This window comes from Struthio camelus, chromosome 26 (genome assembly GCF_040807025.1).
Source record: "Struthio camelus isolate bStrCam1 chromosome 26, bStrCam1.hap1, whole genome shotgun sequence".
Lineage (NCBI taxonomy): Eukaryota > Metazoa > Chordata > Aves > Struthioniformes > Struthionidae > Struthio > Struthio camelus.
Genome location: NC_090967.1, coordinates 4,520,597 through 4,542,009, shown reverse-complemented (window position 1 = coordinate 4,542,009; position 21,413 = coordinate 4,520,597). Strand labels below are relative to the sequence as shown.

The following is a 21,413-nucleotide window of genomic DNA, read 5'->3' as shown; positions in this document are numbered from 1 at the left end:
CACAAATGCACACATGCGTGCATGCATATGCATCTGCACAAGCAGAAATGCAGACACGCATGCACACCTGCACCCGCACGAGCACAAATGCACTCATGCATGTGTTCACATGCATCCGCACAAGCAGAAATGCAGACACGCATGCACACAAGCACAAATTCATGCATGCACGCACATGCACCTGCACAAATGCACACATGCATGCGTGCCTGCACCCACACAAGCACAAACGCACACCGGCATGCATGCCTGCACTCATATGAGCACAAATGCACACCTACGTGCATGCACATGCACCCACATGAGCACAAATGCACACATGCATGCATGTACATGCACACATGTGCACACGTGTGCACGCCTGCACCTACATGAGCACAAATGCACACACGCATGCACCCGCATGCACCCGCATCCGGAAACATATGCCGGGGGAGTCCCTGGCACCCGCTGTCCCCAGCCCGCAGGGCACAGCCCTGCCCCATGCCCGCGGTGCCAGTAGCATCTCCCACCCCATGCAAGGCGCAGGCGATAGGAAGGACCTCACGATGCACCGCTCCTGCTCGACCACCGCTGCAGAACAGCACAGCTCATCTCACTTGTGACTGCTTGTGCCACCATGCGCCGCGGGGAGCTGCCCGGGGTCCCGGGTTCCCCGCGTGGCCTCTAGCAGGAGCTCGGCCGGGGCGAGCGGAGGAGTGCGCGGGTGCCCGGCTCCGTGCTGCTCGCTTCCCGTTCGCATCATTCCTTGGCTAATTTACAGCCCGGCCGCGGGAAACTCGAGCCCGGCGCAGGCAAGCAGCGGGTGGCAGCCCTGTGCCGGGGCAGTTCAAGGCCTCCGACGGACACAGCTCGTTGCAGTGTTGAAACGCCCCCTCCGTTTACGCCAGTGCCGGACGGATCCAGCCTGCCACCACAGCGGCGCTTAGCTCCTCTCCCACTATATGTATTTCCGAAAGGTCAAATAAACCCTCCGGCCTGCGAGTAAATCCCCGCGTGGCGGCTGCGTGCCGGGATAGTCCTCCCCGAGCTGCGATTTTCCAGCCTGCCGGCCAAAGCCGTCCCCGAGAGCATCCCCCCTCCCCGCCCCGAGGGTCACCAGTGGCCCGCGACGTCCCCGCGCCACGGCCCCACCAAGGAGCACCGGTCCCCACCGCCGCCCTCTCGCCCTCGCAGCGACGTGGCTGGGGCGCGGGAACGGGCGGAAACGGAGCCCGAGGGATGTAACGAGCCGTAATTAGCCCGAGTTTGGCCAAAGACGAGGGCCTCGGCGGCCTCCTCACGGTGATTCGGACGAGCCCGGATGTTCGCCGCGGAGACGGGGCGAGCGCCTCCCGAATTTTCCATGCCAAGCGTCTGCCTCGGGCCGATACGGCGGGATGGACTGGTTTATTTATGACTGCTGTGATTTTTTTTTGTTTTTTTTTTTTTCCCTGGGAAAGTTCAGCTAAAACAGGCTCGGAAAGCAGATGGCGGAGGGGAAGACGATGCCTGTCTTGCGCTCAGCGACTGGAAGGGAACGGCTCCGTGGGGCGGCAGCGCGGCGACACCGCGAGATGCTCCGGCCGGGGCTGAGCCGGCTCTGCCCGCCGGTCGCGGCCGGGCGCTGGCGCCCTGCGGGGCAGCGCCGGAGGGACGCTGGGACACGTCGCTGCGCTCATGGGTGCCGGCACCCTGCGGTTTCAACCCCCGGCGGGGTCACATAGGGGTTGGCTGGCGGCGGCTGCAATCTGCGGGCGCCGGGCGTTTTCGGGGAGGGCAGAGAGGTGGGAAGAGCCGGGAAAGGTGCCCCCGCGCCGCGTACAGCACGGGACCCCGTGCCCCTTTGGCAGGTGGGAAAACCGAGGCCGGGGGGCGGCGGGGAGAGAGGGCTGTGCGGCCCTTGCAGCGCTCCAGAGGGGAAGAAGGAGGCCAAGCTCTTTGGCGGGGTGGGGAAGGAAGCAGGGGGCCGGGGTTGGGCAGCCCGGCCGGCGGTGGGGAGGCGAAGGAGTCGGGAACAAACCCCTTGCGCCGATGGGCAAACTGAGGCAGGGTAGGAAAACGGGGGGGAGGTGGGGGGGGGGGGTGTCAGACCGCCTCTGCAGCACCAGCAAAGGAAGGATTTGGGGCGGGGGGGGGGGGGTACGAGCCCAGCTCCGGGCGCGCCGGGGGCTCCAGCCCTGGTTTTGCCGGGAGCTGGCGGCGGCGGCGCTGCCGGAGCGCGGAGCTCGGAGCCCCCCCGCCGCCGCCGCCGCCCCCTGCGCAGCGCGGCGCCCCCGGCGGGCAGCGGGGCCGCCCCCGGCCCGGCCCGGCCCGCCCCGCCCCGGGCTCCCGGGGGCCGCGGCCGCCTCCCGCCCGCCGCGGCGGCGCGCACGGTGCGGGGCCGAGCGGGCTGCGCCGCGCTGCCGGGCGGCCGCAGGTGTGCGCGGCCCCGACCCCCCCCCGCCTCCTTCCCTCCCCGCAGCGGCAGGTAAGAGCGCGGCCGCGGCCCCCCCACCACCCCGCCACTCCGGGTGCTGGGGGGGGTTGGGGGGTTGTGTGCCCCCCCCTTTTTTTTTTTTTAATTTTTAATTATTTTTCCGCCGGAATCGGGGCAAACTTTGTCCCCCCGCTGTCGGTGGGGGGGGGGGTTGCAAGGGGGCGATGCGCCTTTAGGGAAGGAGGGATGGAGAAAGGAGAGGGAGATGAAGGGAAAATGTGTCCCCCCCCCCTTCCCCCCCCCCGCCGCCGCGGCTGCTGCTGCCGCTGCTGCATTGGGAAGCGGCGCTTTTGTTAGCGGCTCCCTCCGGGCGAAGCGGGCGGAACCTTGAAGGGTCACGGGCTGGGGGGGCCCCGCGGCCCCCCGGCCCCCCCCGGCCCCCCTCCGCCGCCCGCCGCCCCCAGCAGCCGGGATCCTGCACCGCCATCCCCTCCCCGCACCCCCGAGCCGGCACCCCCGGTTGGCCCCCAGCATCCTGATCCTGCACCCTGGTCCCTCCCCACCCCCCCCCCCCAGCACCTCCATCCTGCATCCCCACCCGCGGCTCAGCACCCCGCTCCCCCTCCTGCACCCCTCGGAGCCCCCCGCCGCCATCCCCTCCGTCCTGCACCCAGCACCTCCCGGCATCTCCCTCCAGCACCCCCGGTCCTCACCCCCCCCATCCCCTCCCACGCCCCCTCCCGCCTCGGCCCCCGGGGACGAGCCGGCGATGGGCGAGGGGTGCTGAGCCCCGCGGCGACCCCCCCCCAGCCGCCACCGGGAGGATGCGGGAGAGGCAAGTTTGGGGGGGGGGGCTCTGTTTGGGCGCCGCCACCTCTATTTGGGAACCGGCCAGGGCCTTTATTTATTTATTTATCCATCCATTTATTTATTTATTTGCTTTTATTTTATTGTATCTATTTATGGGGGAGGGGGTCAGAAAGGGGGCGCGGGGGGGGGCAGAGGGAGCTGGCGCCCACCCCCCCAGCCCACCCCGGGGTGCAGCCTCCGCCGGGTGGCTGCCGCCCGTGGGAAGCGGCCGAGGTGGGGGCGGGGGGGGACACACTGTCAAATGCAACCTTAAAAAAGGAGGAGGGGGGGGGAAGCACCTAGTGCTCAGCCTGGAGAGGGGGTGACCCCCCCAAAGGGGTCTGGGGGGGCGGGGGGGAGCAGCCCCCCCGCGCAGGCATCCGTGTGTCCAGCTGGGGCTCGCTGGGTGCCGTAACTTTTCCCGGCCGCGGGGGGGCCGGCTGGGGTGAGGAGGGGGCGCTTGGCAGGAGGGTCACCGACCCCCCCCCCTTGCTGCCCCCCGGGCATGTTTTGGGGTCAGGTGGGGGGTCAGCCCCCCAGCCCCCTACGTGGTTTTGGGGACCCAGCCGCAGGGCAGGGGCTGCCCCCTCTTTGAGCCCCCCCACCCCACGCTCCGTGGCCTGGGTGCAGGTTTCGGGGCCGGCCGGGGGGGGGGGCTGTAACCCTAAGCTCATGGCAGGTGGGGGGAGTGGGGTGGGGAGGGGGCACCGGGGGTCCGGCCCCCGCTGGGAGAGCGGCAGGGCAGTGGGGCTGCGTCGCGGTTTGGGGGTGACCTTGGGGAGACACTGCCTGCCTCGTGCCTCGGTTTCCCCCGTCTGTCCGTCCGCCCTCCGGGGACCCCAGCCCACTCCCCAGGGTTGGGGCGGGGGGGGCACCACCGCCCCGCGTCGTGCCAGGCCCCAGCGGTTCGGGCCTCACCGCGTCACCGGCTGAGGCCGCGCGCTGTCATGACAGCGATGGGGATGGGGGTGCTGCGGGCCCTCGCGCCCTCCTTGGCTTTTTAGCCAAAATTTAGGGCCTGAACTGATGACACTAGAGGGCAGCTTGCCCAGCACCCAGGGACTCTGCCCCAGGGAGCGCCGGGGGGGGCAGGATCAGGCCGCGTCTCCGCTCCACTTTCCCTGCGACGGCTCCGGCGCCCGGGGTGGGGGGGGGCTCCCAGCGCAGCCCAGTTCCTCCCAGCACAGCCCAGTTGCTGCCGGCGCGGCGTGGGACCCTCGAGCCAGTCCTGGCAGGGGCGAGCGCAGCCTTTCGGGGCGGGGGGGACGGCGAATGCCCGCGGGGGCTCCCCGGAGCCGCCGCCTCAGATGGGGAAACTGAGGCACGGAGCGGGGCAGGGCGCTGGGCATCGGCCGGCACCGTCCCCCGAGGGATCCTCGCGCCGGGGGCCGCCAGGTGCCCCCCCGGGCGGCGGGCGCTCGCCGGGGGCCGCATCCTGCTGCGCTTTCGGCGGTGGTGGCAGCATAACTCTTATTATCAGCCCCCTCCCCTTTCATCATCGCCCGCCGGGGGCCGTCGAGATAAAGCGGCAGCAAACTAGGAAGCGGTAAGGAGGGTGGTCTGGGAGGCGGCGCGCCTCGCCCGCGGCCCCCCGGGCGGCAGGTAGCGAGGGGGCTCGGCGGGCGCTGCAAATAGCGGCGGGCAGCTGCCGCCGCCTGCCCGGCACCTGCTGCGCCGTCTCCTTCATTTCACCTTTCGGGAGTCATCTTCGCCGCGTGAGGTCAGCGCCGCGAATAGCCCCGGCCGGCCGCTCCCGGGGGAAGCCGGCTGCCCCCGTCCGTCCGTCCGTCCGCGGAGCCATCTCGCGGGTTTTCCCGCGCCTGCAGTGCTGGAGTGGGGGGGGGGTGAGGGATGCTGCCGGCCGCCCGCGTCCCTGTGCGGCGGGATGCTCCGCGGCCGCCTGGGAGCTGCGCCCGGCTCCGGCCGGCGACGCTGGGCACCCACGGCAGCGCGGCCGCCGAGCTCCGGCCAGTCTCGCCCCGCGCCCGTCCCCTAAAAGCAGCCCCGAGGCGAAGGCAGCTCTGGGTGGCAACCGCTGCATCACCTGCCGGGGGCTGCAGCACCCACCCGGACTCCTGGGTCCCCGCGGCACCTCCCGGCCGGCCCAACAAGGAGCTATTTCGAGGGCAGCGAGGAAACACCTGACCTCCCGGCGAGGGATCGAGCGCGGAGGCGGTGGCGGCGGCCGCTCCGGGAACAATAGGCCTTTGTTTGCCGCCGGCGGCATCCCGCGGGTGACCGCTGCGCCCGCCGCCCTGCTCCGGCCGGTACCCGAGCTCGCAGGCTCGCCGCAGGGGACGAGAGCTGGCCGGGTGGCTGCCAAGTCCGAAGGTTTCGACGTCGGCGCCTGCAAAAATACCGCGCCGGGCCGAGGAGCTCGCTGGGAAGGCGCCCGGGCGCCGCTAACGACGGCCGCTTCCCGGGTGCCGCTAACGAGGCCGGGCGGGCCGTGGGCGCGAGCATCCTCGCGGAAAGGCGGCTGTTTCGGCGAGGCCGGGCCGGGGAGCGGGTGCTGCCGGTGCCGGACGTGCTCCGGCTCCTGCCCTTTCCCTGGGCGCCTTCCCTGCCGGAAGGGAGCCGGAGCAGGATTCGAACTCGCCGCCGGCGTCCGGCCCGGGAGCCTCCCCGCGCTGCCCCCCAAGGTGCAGGTTTCGGAGGCGGGATGGGTGCTGGGGAAACGGGGACGGGGGCTGCACCCAGCGAACCCCCCCCCCAAGCTTCTCCCACCTCCTCCGTCCCGCTGGGCTGACGCAATGTTTTGCAGGAGCCGAGCGGATCTTTAATCTTATTTAACTCCAAATAAGTGTTTTGAAGCGTAGAAATTTCAAATCGAGGTGCCGGCGCCCGGGCTTGGAGCAATGAAAGGTAACGTTTTCCCAAACGGAGCCAGGCAGCCAAGCGCGTCCCAGCGCGGCGGAAACGCGGGGGAGACTAAAGAGGAAATCAAAACAACAGCAAATAAACTTCGTTAGGGCTTAAAACCCAAGGAGGCCGATGGGCTGAGCGCTAACTCATCCGCCGGCAGCGCCGCCGGCCGGGCCTGCTCCGCGCCGCGCGGACCGGCAGCCTCGGGCTTGTAGGGTGGCTTCCCGGGCGGCAGGGCGCAGGCGTCGCTTTGTTATTGTAGGGTTGCCCTCGATAGCGCTGGGCTGCTTCTAAACATTGCAACTACGTGTGTCGGCTGATTGCTGCGCGGGCGCCTTTTAATGATGGGGTGCTGCATGCCGGGGCGTCCTCGTGGGGTTCCCACCCGGAGCGGGGCGTCCTCGCGGGGTTCCCACCCGGAGTGGGGCATCCTCACGGGGTTCCCACCCGGAGCAGGGTGTCCTCATGGGGTTCCCACCTGGAGTGGGGCGTCTTCGCGGGGTTCCCACCCGGAGTGGGGCATCCTCGTGGGGTTCCCACCCGGAGCAGGGTGTCCTCATGGGGTTCCCACCTGGAGCGGGGCGTCCTCACGGGGTTCCCACCTGGAGCAGGGTGTCCTCATGGGGTTCCCACCTGGAGCGGGGCGTCTTCGTGGGGTTCCCACCCGGAGTGGGGCATCCTCGTGGGGTTCCCACCCGGAGCAGGGTGTCCTCATGGGGTTCCCACCTGGAGCGGGGCATCCTCACGGGGTTCCCACCCGGAGCAGGGTGTCCTCATGGGGTTCCCACCTGGAGCGGGGCATCCTCACGGGGTTCCCACCCGGAGCAGGGTGTCCTCATGGGGTTCCCACCTGGAGCGGGGCGTCTTCGTGGGGTTCCCACCCGGAGTGGGGCATCCTCGTGGGGTTCCCACCCGGAGCAGGGTGTCCTCATGGGGTTCCCACCTGGAGCGGGGCGTCCTCACGGGGTTCCCACCTGGAGCAGGGTGTCCTCGTGGGGTTCCCACCCGGAGCAGGGCATCTTCGCGGGGTTCCCACCCGGAGCAGGGTGTCCTCATGGGGTTCCCACCTGGAGCGGGGCGTCCTCACGGGGTTCCCACCTGGAGCAGGGTGTCCTCGTGGGGTTCCCACCCGGAGCGGGGCGTCCTCGCAGGGTTCCCACCCGGAGCGGGGCGTCTTCGCGGGGTTCCCACCCGGAGCAGGGCGTCTTCGCGGGGTTCCCACCCGGAGCAGGGTGTCCTCGTGGGGTTCCCGCCCGGAGTGGGGCATCTTCGCGGGGTTCCCACCCGGAGCGGGGTGTCCTCACGGGGTTCCCACCTGGAGCAGGGTGTCCTCGTGGGGTTCCCACCCGGAGCGGGGCGTCCTCGCAGGGTTCCCACCCGGAGCGGGGCGTCTTCGCGGGGTTCCCACCCGGAGCAGGGCGTCTTCGCGGGGTTCCCACCCGGAGCAGGGTGTCCTCGTGGGGTTCCCGCCCGGAGTGGGGCATCTTCGCGGGGTTCCCACCCGGAGCGGGGTGTCCTCACGGGGTTCCCACCTGGAGCAGGGCGTTCTCGTGCCAGGGTGTCCTCGTGGGGTTCCCACCCGGAGCGGGGTGTCCTCGTGGGGTTCCCGCCCAGAGCGGGGTGTCCTCGCGGGGTTCCCGCCCGAAGCGGGGCGTTCCCACACCGGGGTGTCCTCGTGGGGTTCCCACCCAGAGCGGGGTGTCCTCGCGGGGTTCCCACCCGGAGCGGGGTGTCCTCGCGGGGTTCCCACCCGGAGCAGGGTGTTCTCGTGCCGGAGCGTTCTCGCGGGGTGTTCTCGCACCAGTGCATCCTCGCGGGGTTCCCACTGGCAGCGGGGTGTTCCCACGCTGGAGCATTTTCGCGGGGTTCCCGCCCACAGTGAGGCTTTCCCACGGCGTTGACACCCGGAGCAGGGCGTTCCCGCGCCGGGGCGTCCTCGCGGGGTTCCCGCCCGGACTCCTGGGTCCCCGCTCCTCCCATAGTGCGGGGCAAGCTGAGGCACGAGGCAGGGGGCGGTGAGTGACCCCTCGCCGTGGGTGCCGGACGGGGTGCCTGGGCGAGGTGAGGGTGGCAGGACCCTGCCGGGCTGGGAGTCGGGGTGCCGAGACACTCGTCACCCGCGTGCTTCAAGCAACGCTCGAATTTCTTTGGAATAAGGACACGTGCTGCGAGGGCGTCTCTCTCCCCCAGCCCCTAATTGCATCCCCCACGGCGGATCCCCTCCAGCCCCCCAACATGCCCTGTCTCCAAACAGCGAGAGAGGGTGATTAAAATTAATTAGCCCCCGAGCTGGCTGCGCCCGGCAGGCCGCGACGCGGCGGCCGCCTGAATTATTTAGGGCGCCGCTGCCGGCCCGGGGAGACCTTCCCCCGCCGGGCACGGGCCACCACCGCCACCGCCGCCACCGGCTGCATTATTCATGGTCGCGCCGGGAGCCTGGGCCGGGGCTCGGCGGGAGCCGGGGACGCGGGGACGCGTGGCCGGAGGGAAGGGGGGCTGGCTGAGGGCACGGGAGGGACGAGGGGGATGTGCGCCACTGGGGACAGGGGGGACGAGGGGGATGAGTGGCTTTGGGGACAAGGGGACAAGGGGGATGTGTGCCATTGGGGACAGGGGGACGAGGGGGATGAGTGGCTTTGGGGACAGGGGGACGAGGGGTATGTGCACCATTGGGGACAGGGGGACGAGGGGGATGAGGGGTATGTGCACCATTGGGGACAGGGGGACGAGGGGGACTAGTGGGATGAGTGGCTTTGGGGACAGGGGGACGAGGGGTATGTGCACCATTGGGGACAGGGGGACGAGGGGGACTAGTGGGATGAGTGGCTTTGGGGACAGGGGGACGAGGGGTATGTGCACCATTGGGGACAGGGGGACGAGGGGGACTAGTGGGATGAGTGGCTTTGGGGACAGGGGGACGAGGGGTATGTGCACCATTGGGGACAGGGGGACGAGGGGGACTAGTGGGATGAGTGGCTTTGGGGACAGGGGGACGAGGGGTATGTGCACCATTGGGGACAGGGGGACGAGGGGGACTAGTGGGATGAGTGGCTTTGGGGACAGGGGGACGAGGGGTATGTGCACCATTGGGGACAGGGGGATGAGGGGGACTAGTGGGATGAGTGGCTTTGGGGACAGGGGGACGAGGGGTATGTGCACCATTGGGGACAGGGGGACGAGGGGGACTAGTGGGATGAGTGGCTTTGGGGACAAGGGGATGAGGGGTATGTGCACCATTGGGTTCAGGGGGACAAGGGGGACAAGGGGGATGAGTGGCTTTGGGGACAAGGGGATGAGGGGTATGTGCACCACTGGGGACGGGGGACGAGGGGGACGAGTGGCTTTGGGGACAGGGGGACGAGGGGTCTGTGCACCGTTGGGGACAGGGGTCAAGGGGGACGAGTGGCTCTGGGGACAGGGGGACGAGGGGGACAAGGAGCGATGTGCGCCCTCGGGAACGTGGGAGCCCTGCGCTTGGGGCCGAGGGACCCGGGCTGCGCCCAGGGATGCGGGGGGACGGCGCCGGGGGGGGGGGACACGACTCCCCTGCGCCCCGGGGTCGATCGTTGGCCCCCGCTGGAGCTGCGTCCAAAATAACCCTTAACAGGCAGGTGGAGGAGCGTTTAATAGGGGAAGGAGGAAGCGGCTCGGGCGGGGGGCCGGGGCCGCCAGCGCCCCCCACCTTCGGGGCGATGCCCAGAGAGACGCTGAGCCCCGCGGCGGTGGCGGCAGCGGGCCGGACGCCTGGGTCCGCCGGCGGGGTTGGGGGGGGGGACGGCTATAAACGGCAGCTGTAAGCGGAGCCGGTAACCGGAGGCCGGTGGGGGCCACGGGGGGGGGGGACATTGGAGCCAGCGGGGAAACGGCCGCCTGCATCCCCATCCCCATCCTCATCCTCATCCTCGTCCCGCCGGCCGGCCTCGTTTTGGGGAGGGGGGGGCAAACCTTGCTTTTTTTTGGGGGGGGGGTCTTCCCCATTCTTTCGCCATCCCCCCCAGGGTGGACGGGGTGGGGGGGGTGATGCCAGGTGGCCGCGGTGACATTGGCCCCATCCCCGCCGCGGGGGACAGCTGCTTCCTGGCTCTGCCATCCGAACCGGGGGCCGGAAAACCCGGCAGCCTCGATCCCCCCCCCCCCAACCCCGACCCCCCCCCTCCCCCCCCGGGTGGGAGCCTTGACCCGGCGGCCGCCGTGCGTGGCAGCAGCAGCCGGGCCGGGGGGGGGGGCCGGGGGGGGGGCTCCGCACCGCCTGCCCGATGGGGACCCCATTAGCATATCTAATTACCGCCTGGCTGTAGTGATTTGGCGCTGATTGCTTATTGGCGTTAAGTTGCTTCGTAAAGGAAATTACCCTAAACATGGAATAAACGGCAGCCGCGGCCATACGGGGAGGGAAGCGGTTTGGATGGATGGATAATACCGCCGTCCCCGTCCCCGTCCCCCCGCGCCGGGTGTTTTTAACGCGCCGAGCGACGGACCCGCCGGCGGCGAGGCCGGATGCGCGCGGGGCGCCAGGAGGCGGCTGCGGAGGGGGCTGGGTGGGGGGACCCCGAATCCCTGCGGCTTCCCGGTGACAGCTGCGGCGAGGCCGGCTCCGGTTGCGGTGACATCAGCTCCGGTTACGGTGACATCAGCCCTACCTTGGCACCTGGCGCGGTCCGGTGGCGGGGGGGACGGTGACAGCTGAGCGCTGTTAGGGTCCCCCCCGCCCCGTGGGAATCTGCCCCGCCTGCAGTTTGGCCTGAGGGGCCCAGGCGTCCGGGCCCCCCCCCAGCCAAAAAGCGGCCCTGGCTCGACGCCGCGCTGAGGTCTGAGCATGCTTTCCAATGGGGAAACTGAGGCACGGGGTGGGGGGGTGGTTGGGGTGGGGGCACCAGGCCCGGTTGCGTTCGCTGCCTCGGTTTCCCCACTGCCGCGGCCTCAGCGGGGCCGGAGGGGGCTTCGCGGGCGGCCGGCCGCTTCGGGGGCTCGGCGCCGCCGCGGCTTTTCGGGTCGCCCTCTCTTTCGGCCGGGCGCTCTTGCTGGCACAAATGGCGCCAGCTGGGGTGTGCGGAGGCGGGGTGTGTGCATGTCCGGCGGTGCGTGCGTGCGCGGCTGTGTGTGTGTGCAGCCACACGGGTGGGGTGTGCACAAGCGCGCGTGCCACATCCCAACGCGGTGTGTGCCCAGGTGTGCACGCGCGCGTTCGCTGTGCCTGCCTGCAGAGCACGCGGGCAAGAGGGGTGTGCGCTGACTGTGCATGCACGTGCAGAGCGTGCGCTGGTTGTGCGTGCACATGTGATGTGCGTGCAGGTGTGTGTGTGTGTGCACTGGTTGTGTGCGCACATGCGATGTGCGTGCAGGTGTGTGTGTGCACTGGTTGTGCGTGCACATGCGATGTGCGTGCAGGTGTGTGTGTGCACTGGTCGTGCGTGTACATGCGATGTGCGTGCAGGTGTGTGTGTGTGTGTGCACTGGTCGTGCGTGCACACGCGATGTGCGTGCAGGTGTGTGTGTGCACTGGTTGTGCGTGCACACGCGGTGTGCATGCAGGTGTGTGTGTGTGCTGGTTGTGCGTACACATGCGATGCGTGTGCAGGTGTGTGTGTGCTGGTTGTGCGTGCACACGCGATGTGTGCGCAGGTGTGTGTGTGTGTGTGCTGGTTGTGCATGCACATGCTGTGTGCGTGCAGGTGTGTGTGCGCACTGGTTGTGCGTGCACACGCGATGTGCATGCAGGTGTGTGTGCTGGTTGTGCGTGCACACGCGATGCGCGTGCAGGTGTGTGTGTGTGTGTGTGCTGGTTGTGCGTGCACATGCGATGCGCGTGCAGGTGTGCATCGTGCATGCGCACAACTCATTTTCCTTCCTTTTTTTCCTTCTCGCCACCCCCCCCAAAACCTGCTCCTCTGTATTAACACCAAGTTTGGGGGGTTCTTTTGGCGTCTGCCGCGCCGCAAGGCCTGGCTGGCTGCGATGCCGCCGGCTGTTCAGCTGCTCCAGGCTTTGAATCATGATTTGTTTTTGCAGGCGCCTGTCAGTTATTTTTAATAGAAATATTCCCAAAAATTAAAAAGAGAGAGCCTGGCAAGGCTTTGCTCTGGAAGCCAAAAAAATAATGAAAAAACCCATCCTGAATTGCGCAGGATTTGCAGAGACGGAAGATGAGAACGAGGCAGGTCGGACCTCGTGCCAGGCGGCTTCGTTTTAAGTTGTTGCTTCAAGTTGTCACCGTGACACCGGGCTCGTGTCCCACCCGGGACGGGGACGGCGTCAGGTCTCCCCCCAGCGACCGTGACGCCGGAGGGGACGGGGTCGCGCGTCCGTGCCCGGCTGCAGGGACGCCTGGGCGGCTGTGGCCGCCGTCCCCGGCGGGGGGGGGGGGGGACCCTCGCCCCGGCTCGCTCCCCCCCGTCCCGGCCGGGGGTCCGGGGCGCCACGTCCCCTGGCTCCGTGCAATGTCACCCTCGATGGCTCCCGCGGGCGACGCTCTGATTTAACCCGCGTGCCGGCTCTCGCCGAATTGCCTAATCAATTCAGTCGGTGCCTGGCTGTTAATTAGCCGGCTGTGGCTGCAGCCCCGCGGCGGGGACGGGCAGGAGGACGGTGGCGGTGGCTTGGAGCCGCCGTGGTGGCAGCATATTTGAAATTCTTCTGCTTGGGAAGGGTCTTGGTTCGCCCCTAACCCCGTCGCGGATCCCACCCGCGTCCCTCGTCCCTCGCCGGCCTCTCGCTCCTGGCCGCATCCCGAACCCCTCGGCCTGGACCGCCCGGACCCCCCCCCACCCCCCGGCCCAGCCCTCGCGGTCCGGCTCGCGCGGAGCCGGGGCGCTGCTGCGACGGGCCCAGGCGTCCGGCCCCCCCCCCGCCCCCCAGCGCTGCCCGTGCCCGCAGGTGCGGCGGGCGCCCGCCGGCGGACACCATGCGGCCGGCCCGCGGGGCGCTCGTGCTGCTGCTGCTGCTGGCGGCCGAGAGGACGGCGCGCGGCACCTTCCCCGAGGAGCCCGGCCCCATCGCCGTCGCCCCCGAGGACTGTGAGTGCCCCGTTGGGGGGGTGGGTGGGGGCACCCAGGGGTGGGGGCAGCCCACGCGGCAGCGCCTGACCCCCCCCCCCCCCACCCCCAGACGTGAAGCACTACGCCGTGTTCGTGGGCCACAGCACCAGCCGCGGCTCCGGCCCCGAGGCCGGCGGCGCCGAGCGCCTCAACATCCAGCGCATCCTCAAGGTCAACCGGACGCTCTTCGTCGGGGACAGGTGACGCCCCCCCTAACACCCCCCACCCCGTCCCGCCGGTCTGGGCTCCCCCCCCCCCCAAAAGGTGGGATGGGCATGCGGGACCCCACAACTTTACCTGGCCTGGGGAAGGGACCCCAAAAGCTGCCCCGTAACCCTCCTGCTGCTGCTCCCCAGCCCCAGCGCACCCCACACCTTGGGGGGGCACAGGGACTACAGCCCCCAGCATGCATTGCTCCCCAAGCCCAGGGGGTGAGCATGCCTGGGGAGCAGTGCATGCTGGGAATTGTAGTCTTGTGGGGGCACACCTTTGTGCAGGATGCAGCAGGAGAGGATGCGCTCCCTAAATCCCCGGCTGGCGGGTTTATTCCCCCCAAAGCCCTCTGCTCCGGGCTGGCAGATAGGGCCCGTGGCCGTCGGGGTGCAGGGGGGCAGGGCCACCGCTGCACGTCCAACGCGGCGTGGGGACAGGCATCACCGTGGCCGAGCCGCTAACGAGGCTCCGGCTCGTTGCGAGGCTCCTATTAGAGCCAGCGCTCGCTGGGGTTTATTCATGCTTGGAGCCGGGTGGCCGGGAAGAGGGTCCGGGTCCCCACGGGGTGGTGACGCCCGCCGCCCTCTCGCCCAGGGACAACGTGTACCGCGTGAGCCTGGAGCCCGCCGGCGAGATGCGCTACCACCGGGTAAGTGCTGAGCCCCCGGGCGCCGGGGCCGCGGCCGGCACTGGGGACGGCTCCGCCGGGAAGCGCAGCGCTTATTCCTGGCTTGAGCACGGCCGCTGCCTGCCGGCAGGTGCCTCCGAGCGGGATCGCTCCGGCCAGGCCGACGCCAAGCGATTCGAGCGCCTCTCAAGCCTGCGTGCATCCCGGCAGAGGGATGGAGAGGGCGGCCGTGCCAGTGCCTGAGACCTGGCGAACTCATGTCGCTGCTGCTGGGGGGGGGGGGCCTGCTGTCGGGGCCTGCCTGCTTCGCCCCGGCCTCATGCTGGGTTTTTTTTTTTTCCCCTCCCCGCAGAAGCTGACGTGGCGGTCGAACCAGCACGACATCAGCATCTGCCGGATGAAGGGGAAGCACGAGGTAGCGGGGCGGCCGCCGGCCTCTCTCCCGGGGTTGGGGGGGGGTCTCTGCGCGGCCCGGTACCGCCGCGGGGCGGCCGGGAGCCGCGTGTCGCACCCTCCGCCTGCAAACGGTTGTGTCAAATGTGATTTATTAGACGCTCGTATAATTGGGTTTGTAATTAATTATTTCTGGTCTGTTGATCAGACCAGACACATCTCATAATCTGCGAGAAATCCAATTTGCGGGTCCTATAAATGCCACTTCGGGCTGAAAACAGCCCCTCGCCAAATACCCCCAGCCCAAACCCTCGCAGGGAGGGAGCCCCGGGACCCGCCGGCCCGGGCCGGGAGCACCCCGCGGGCGCACAGCCCCCTGACTCCCTCCTCCCCGCTCCCCTCCCCGCGGTGCTGCCTGCCCGGCTCGGGGCCCGGCGCAGGACTCCTGGGCCCGCCCGGGGCTGGGGCTGAGCCCTCGGCCCCCCCCAGCCCGGCAGCAGCTCTGCTTGGGGGAGCTGGGTGTCGGGGACCCCGAATCGCTGCGTCCCCCTCCCAGCCGAGCGCCCGGCCCCTTACCCGGCGTCGGGCTGGGATACGCGGTTCCTGGGACCGGATTTGGGTTTTCACCCTCGGAAAGGCAGCCCGGGGTGGGGGGGCCAGGCAGAGCGGTTGGCGCTGGGGTGGGGGACAGCCGTGACGACGGCCCCTCCGCCCCGCGCAGGCAGAGTGCCGAAACTTCGTCAAGGTGATGCTGGTGAGGAACGAGAGCCTGCTCTTCGTGTGCGGGACCAACGCGTTCAACCCCGTCTGCGCCAACTACAGCGTGAGCCCCGCGGCGGGACGGGCACGGGCACGGGCACGGGGGGGAGAGGCGGCGGGGCCGCGCGTGCGGGCACGCGTGTCTCTACGGGCGCGCGGCCCCTCCCCGCCTCGGCCCCGCTCACGGCCCCGTCTCGCCCGGTTTAGATGGACACGCTGGAGCCCGTCGGTGACAACATCAGCGGCATGGCCCGGTGCCCCTACGACCCCAAGCACGCCAACGTGGCCCTCTTCACCGGTGAGCGGGACGCCCTTCCTCCCTTTGGCCTTCCTCCCGCGCCTGCCCGTGCCCGGCTCACCCGTCTCCCTTCCAGGCGGCATGCTCTTCACGGCCACGGTGACGGATTTCCTGGCCATCGACGCCGTCATCTACCGCAGCCTGGGCGACAGCCCGACCCTGCGCACCGTCAAGCACGACTCCAAGTGGTTCAAAGGTGGTTCGCGCGGCCGCCGGGCGTTTTCGGGGCTGCAGCCGCGGCCCCCGGCGCCGCCCCGGCAGCCCTGACCCCGGCGCCGTCCCCGCAGAGCCCTACTTCGTGCACGCCGTGGAGTGGAGGAGCCACGTCTACTTCTTCTTCCGGGAGATCGCCATGGAGTTCAACTACCTGGAGAAGGTGGGAGCCGTCCCCGCCACCCGGCCGGAGGTGGAGGGACACCGGGCCGGCGTGCCCGGCGGTGACGCCCGTGCGCCTCGCAGGTGGTGGTGGCGCGGGTGGCGCGGGTGTGCAAGAACGACATGGGGGGCTCGCAGCGCGTGCTGGAGAAGCAGTGGACCTCCTTCCTCAAGGCCCGGCTGAACTGCTCCGTGCCGGGCGACTCGCACTTCTACTTCAACGTCATCCAGGCGGTGACGGACATCCTGGAGCTGGACGGGCGCCCCGTGGTGCTGGCCGTCTTCTCCACGCCTGCCAACAGGTCGGACCCCCCTGCCCCGCGCCTCGGCCCTGCAGCAGCCCTCGCCCCCGTGTCCCCAACCCTGTAAAGCTCCTGCAGATGCTGGGAGCTGGGCCGAGTCCCCACCACGTCCCCCGTCCTGCTCAGCCCACCCCAGCGTGGGATAAATCACTGCTAAAGCCTCGGCCAGCCCCGTGTGCCCATCCTGCAGGTGGTGGGGGGGGGATATGGGGCGGCTGGTGACGGTGTTGGCCCCGTGCCCGCGTGTCTTCCCAGCATCCCTGGCTCGGCTGTGTGTGCCTTCGACATGACCCAGGTGGCCGCCGTCTTCGAGGGACGTTTCCGGGAGCAGAAGTCACCGGAGTCCATCTGGACACCCGTGCCCGAGGACATGGTGCCGAAGCCCCGGTGAGCGAGCGGGGACGGGGACAGGGACAGAGACAGCCAGGGCTGACAGCAGCAAGAAGGGTGGTGGGGACAGGGACGGAGACAGCCAGGACTGACACCAGCAAGAAGGGTGGTGGGGACAGGGATGGAGACAGCCAGGACTGACACCAGCAAGAAGGGTGGTGGGGACAGGGATGGAGACAGGGACGGTCGGGGCCGGCACGGGCAGGGAGGGCGCAGGAGCCCGTGGGACCCCGGTGGCGCTGAGCCTCGGCGTCGCCGCAGGCCCGGGTGCTGCGCGGCCCCGGGGATGCGCTACAACTCCTCCAGCACCTTCCCCGACGAGATCCTCAACTTCGTGAAGACGCATCCGCTGATGGATGAGGCGGTGCCGTCCCTGGGCAACGTGCCCTGGATCGTCCGCACCATGACCCGGTGAGCGTCCCCGTCCCCGTCGGGGTCTGTCCCCAGCACGTGCAGGAGGGCTGGGTGCTGCGGGGAGCGCCGGCGCTGGTGGCCGTGCGCGTGAGCACGGCGCTCTGCCCTTGCACGTGCGTGCCGGGGAGCCCGGGCGTGTGCCAGCGCCGGGAGAGCACCAGGAGACCCGATAAATCTCATAAACTTTGCAGCTGAGATTGTCTCATCCTAATTAAATCTGCCTTAATTGCTGCTTGATGTGGAATTAATCAAGCGGCGCTCGCGGGCTGCAGCCTCCCCGCCGGCAGGGTGGCCGGGGCGAGCGCCGGGCGCGGGAACGGGGCGCCCGTGGGGACCCCGCACTGGCAGGGTGGTGGACACCGGCACGGCACGGTGGGAGCCCCCGCCACCCCCCGCCTGCCCCCACGCTGGCAGCTCAGCTCGGCTGCAGAACGGGCAGGATTAATTGGTGTGGATAATTAGAGCGATGATGAGAGCCCGAGCTTTTCTCCTGGGTGACCGCTGGGGGAGAGGAGGGGCCAGGCTGAGCGCCGGCGTTTCCCTGGGGAGCACAGCGGGGCCGGGCTGCATCCGGAGCAGATCTGGGTGGGATCTGGAGGGGATCTGTGGTGGGATATGGGCTGGGTCCTGGGTGGGATCTGAGATGGGACCTGGGTGGTGTTTGAGCTGGGTCCGACTGGGATTTGGACTGCATCCTGGGTGGGATGTGGCCTGGGACCTGGGTGGGATCTAGGCTGAGTCTAGCTGGGATCTGGGCTGGGTCCAGCTGGTATCTGGGCTGGTTTCTGTGTGGGACTAGTGTGGCCCATCACCTTCCCCCGTGACTTCCCGCTCTGGACAGCGACAGTCAGTCCATGCTGCAGCCGGGGTCCCGGCCCCCACCTCGACTCGGTTCCCCCTCCCAGGGACCCCTGTCCCCATGGCCCCAGGCACCGCAGGCCCAGACACCCCCTCCCTCCACACCACACAGGTACCAGCTCCGCAAGATCGTGGTGGACAACGCAGCAGGGCCGTGGGGCAACCACACAGTGGTCTTCCTGGGCTCCAGCACGGGCACCGTCCTCAAGTTCCTCATCAAGCCCAATGCCAGCACAAGCCCCGCACCCGCCGCCCCCGGCAGCCAGAGCGTCTTCCTGGAGGAGTTTGAGACCTACCACCCCGGGAGGTGGGCTGGTGGGGGCTTGTGGCCAGCCCGGGCTGCTCACGGGGCACAGCCAGCTCGGGGACGCTGGGGAGGTGGATGTGCTGATGGGATGGGGGCGGATGGAGGGATGCAGTGAGGAGAAGAGGGCTGGATGGATGGATGGTTGGTTGGTTTGGTGGATGGATGAACGGGTGGATGGATCAGGTTGCTAGGGGTGGAAGGATGGATGGGTGAGGTTAATGGATAGATGGGTGGATGGATGGATGAGGTTGCTGGGGATGGATGGATGGTTGGATGGATGGATGGATGATGTTGGGGATGGACGGATGAGATGGACGAGGTTGGGGATGGATGGATGGGTGCATGAGGTGGATGGATGGGTGAGGGGGTGAATGGATGGATGAGGCTGCTGGGGATGGATAGAGGGATGGATGGATGAGGGGGATGGATAGATGGATGAGGTTGCGGGGGATGGATAGAGGGACAGATGGGTAAGGTGGATGGATTGATGGGGGAGGTGTTTAGGGATGGATTGATGGATGGCTGCATGAAGAAACAGAAGGGTGGAGGAGGTGGTTGGGAATGGAGGGATGGGAGAGATGGATGCGTGGATGGTTGAGGTCACTGGGGAAGAATAGGCGAGATGGGTGGATGGATGGGTGAGGTGGCTGGGGATGGGTGAAAGCGTCAGAGGGATGGATGAGGAGATGGATAGGTGGGTGGATGAAGGGGATGGATGAGATGCCCTCCTCCAGACCAGTCTGGGCCGGGACAGGCTCCATGGCGGGCAGGCCGGGGCCAGGGCCAGGGCCAGGGCCAGGGCCAGGGCCGCGCTGAGCTTCATCCATCCCCAGGTGTGGCCGGGACACAGAGGACGAGCGGCGGCTCCTGGGCCTGGAGCTGGACAAAGTGGCGGGGTCACTGCTGCTGGCCTTCCCGCCGTGCGTGGCCCGGGTGCCCGTGGCCCGCTGCCAGCAGCACTCGGGCTGCATGAAGTGAGTGGCCGGGTCTCAGCCACCCCGCCAAACTGGGGTGGGCGGGGCCTCTGCACGGGGGCGGGGCTTGCTGGGATTGGTGCAGCTAGTGCAAGAGGGCAGAGACCCGTCTTCAAAATTCGGGGAATTCGCAAAGTGTTCGTCGCGGCCGGGCCCCTGGCCCTCACCTACGAGGGGAAACTGAGGCATAGTGCTGGTTCCCCTCCATGGGTGCTGGCTGGGGTCCCTCGCAGGGGTGGGGGGCTGGTGTGTCTTCCCCACCACGACCAGGGTTTTCCCGGGGCCGGGGATGTTTCCAATGTCTCTGCCCCCTGCCAGGAACTGCATCGGGAGCCGGGACCCCTACTGCGGCTGGACGCCCGAGGGCTCCTGCATCTTCCTGGAGCCCAGCCCCAGGTAAGGCCAGGAGGCGCCGGCCCCGGGGGGCCGCGGGGTGACCCGGAGAGGACGGCGAGGGTCTCAGAGGTCCCAGAGCCTGCACAAAGCTTGAGCCACATCGGCTCAAGCACCTCCCGCCCGGGCTGAGACCCAGCAAACTCATCACCCCGCCCCGAGCCGCGTGCTGGAGCGCGTGCCCTGCCACCCCGGGGTGGGGTGGGGGGGGTGGCGCTGGCTGACGCAGCCCCGCTTCGCCCCGTCCCGCAGGGCGGCCTTCGAGCAGGACATCGCCGGCGGCAGCACCTCGCACCTGGGCGACTGCGAGGGTGAGTGCGGGGCAGGGACGGGGGACGGCGGCGGCGCGGCCGGGGCGCCGCCGGCGGGCGCTCGCCGTCACGCCGCCCTGCCTCTCGCCCAGGGTTGGTGACGGAGAGTTTCGTGGACGGCGAGCCGGACGGGCTGGTGTCGGTGAACCTGCTGGTGATCTCGTCGGTGGCCGCCTTCGTCATCGGCGCCGTCATCTCGGGCTTCAGCGTGTGCTGGTTCGTCGGGCACCGGGACCGCAAGGAGGTGGCGCGGCGCAAGGACAAGGAGACCATCCTGGCGCACAGCGAGTCGGTGGTGAGCGTGAGCCGGCTGGGCGAGCGGCGAGCTCGCGGCGGGCAGCCCGGGGCGCTGCTGGCGCCGCTCATGCCCGCCGGTTGGCCGCCGGAGCCGGCAAAAACGAGCCAGCACGAGCTGGACTCGGGCGTGCTGCCCACGCCGGAGCAGACGCCGCTGCAGCAGAAACGCTGCCCCGGCGCCCTGCAGCCCTGCAGCTGGGAGCAGAGCCACAACCTCATCAACGCGGCGCTGCGCGAGCCCGCCGCCTCCGTCCTGCTGCTGCACGGCGCCGGGGCCCCGCGCGCCCGCCCGCCCCGCGCCGGCCCCCTCTCCTGCCGCTCCATCCTGGCCGACCGGGAGCTGGAAGCCGAACTGAGCGACTCGTCCGGCGACGGGCGCTGGAGCCGCGAGCCGACCGACGGCACTCGAGCGGCGCGGCGAACGCGGCGCGCCGGCCGGGCTTCCTACGGCGATTTCGGCGGCACGCCGCGCGCCAGCCCCGACCGCCGGCGCGTGGTGTCGGCGCCCGGCGGCGAAGCCGGGGACTTCGGCGAGGGGCCTCCCTGGCACGCCGAGCGCCTGAACTCGGACGCCGGCCGCGGCGCCGGCGGCCATCTCAAGAGGAACCACACGTTCAACAGCGGCGAAGTGCCGGCGGCCGGCGGCTACGGCCGGCCCGGCGCGGCCCCCCGGGCCCTCACGGACCTCCACCACCTCCTGCACTACGGCATCGAGCGGACTCCCTCGGGCAAATAGGGCGCCGCTCTCGCCGCCGCCGGCCAGGGGGGGACACGCGGCAACGGGATGCTACCGGCTGGTTTTTGGGAATGCCGCGGCCTCGGCGGACCTCGGGCAGCCCGACCCGTCGCCCTGTTTTCGCCCGGGGTCGCCCGGCTCCCCGCTGCCCCGGCTGGCACGGGGCGGCTTGGCACGGGGCGCCGGCTGCCCGTCCGGCGCGTCCCCCCCCCAGGCTGGGCCCGGGGATGCGTCCGCCCTGGGTGGTGGCGGGCCGGCCGGCCGGCGGGCACGGCCGGGCCCCTCGGCACCCGTCGGCCGGGCCCCGGGGCCACCCGGCTGGCGCAGTGCTGGGTGGGGGGGGGTCCCGGCGGGACACGGAGGGCAGAAGCGGGGGCACGTCGCTCGCTCGCCGGTGGCGGTCGGGGCGGTGCGGTGAACGTCTCGGGCTCGCGGGGTGGCCTGCTGCGCGTGTGCTATCCGTAGGGGACAGGGGCGTCCCCTGTCCCCCCCTCCCACCCCGCTGTCACCCCCTGCCCGGCTCCAGCAGAGAGGGGTGGGGGGAGACCCCGGCACCCGCTGCCCCTCCGGGCCGGGGCCACCCCAGCACCCAGGCTGCCCCTTCCTCTAAAGCACAGCC

At 69.7% G+C, this 21,413-nt stretch overlaps 1 protein-coding gene across 1 annotated transcript; it reads left to right on the top strand.

The window, feature by feature from the left end:
• Positions 1-13,007: 13,007 nt before the first annotated feature.
• SEMA6B (semaphorin 6B) lies at positions 13,008-21,035 on the top strand. The gene is made up of 16 exons (XM_068919984.1): positions 13,008-13,125; positions 13,217-13,346; positions 13,954-14,008; positions 14,340-14,402; positions 15,102-15,203; positions 15,347-15,437; positions 15,514-15,633; positions 15,725-15,813; positions 15,897-16,114; positions 16,370-16,501; positions 16,766-16,915; positions 17,889-18,083; positions 18,917-19,057; positions 19,376-19,453; positions 19,703-19,761; positions 19,854-21,035. Exons 1-16 carry the CDS (start codon positions 13,014-13,016, stop codon positions 20,792-20,794), a joined length of 2,676 nt encoding a protein of 891 aa, XP_068776085.1. The 5' UTR covers positions 13,008-13,013; the 3' UTR covers positions 20,795-21,035.
• Positions 21,036-21,413: the final 378 nt, after the last annotated feature.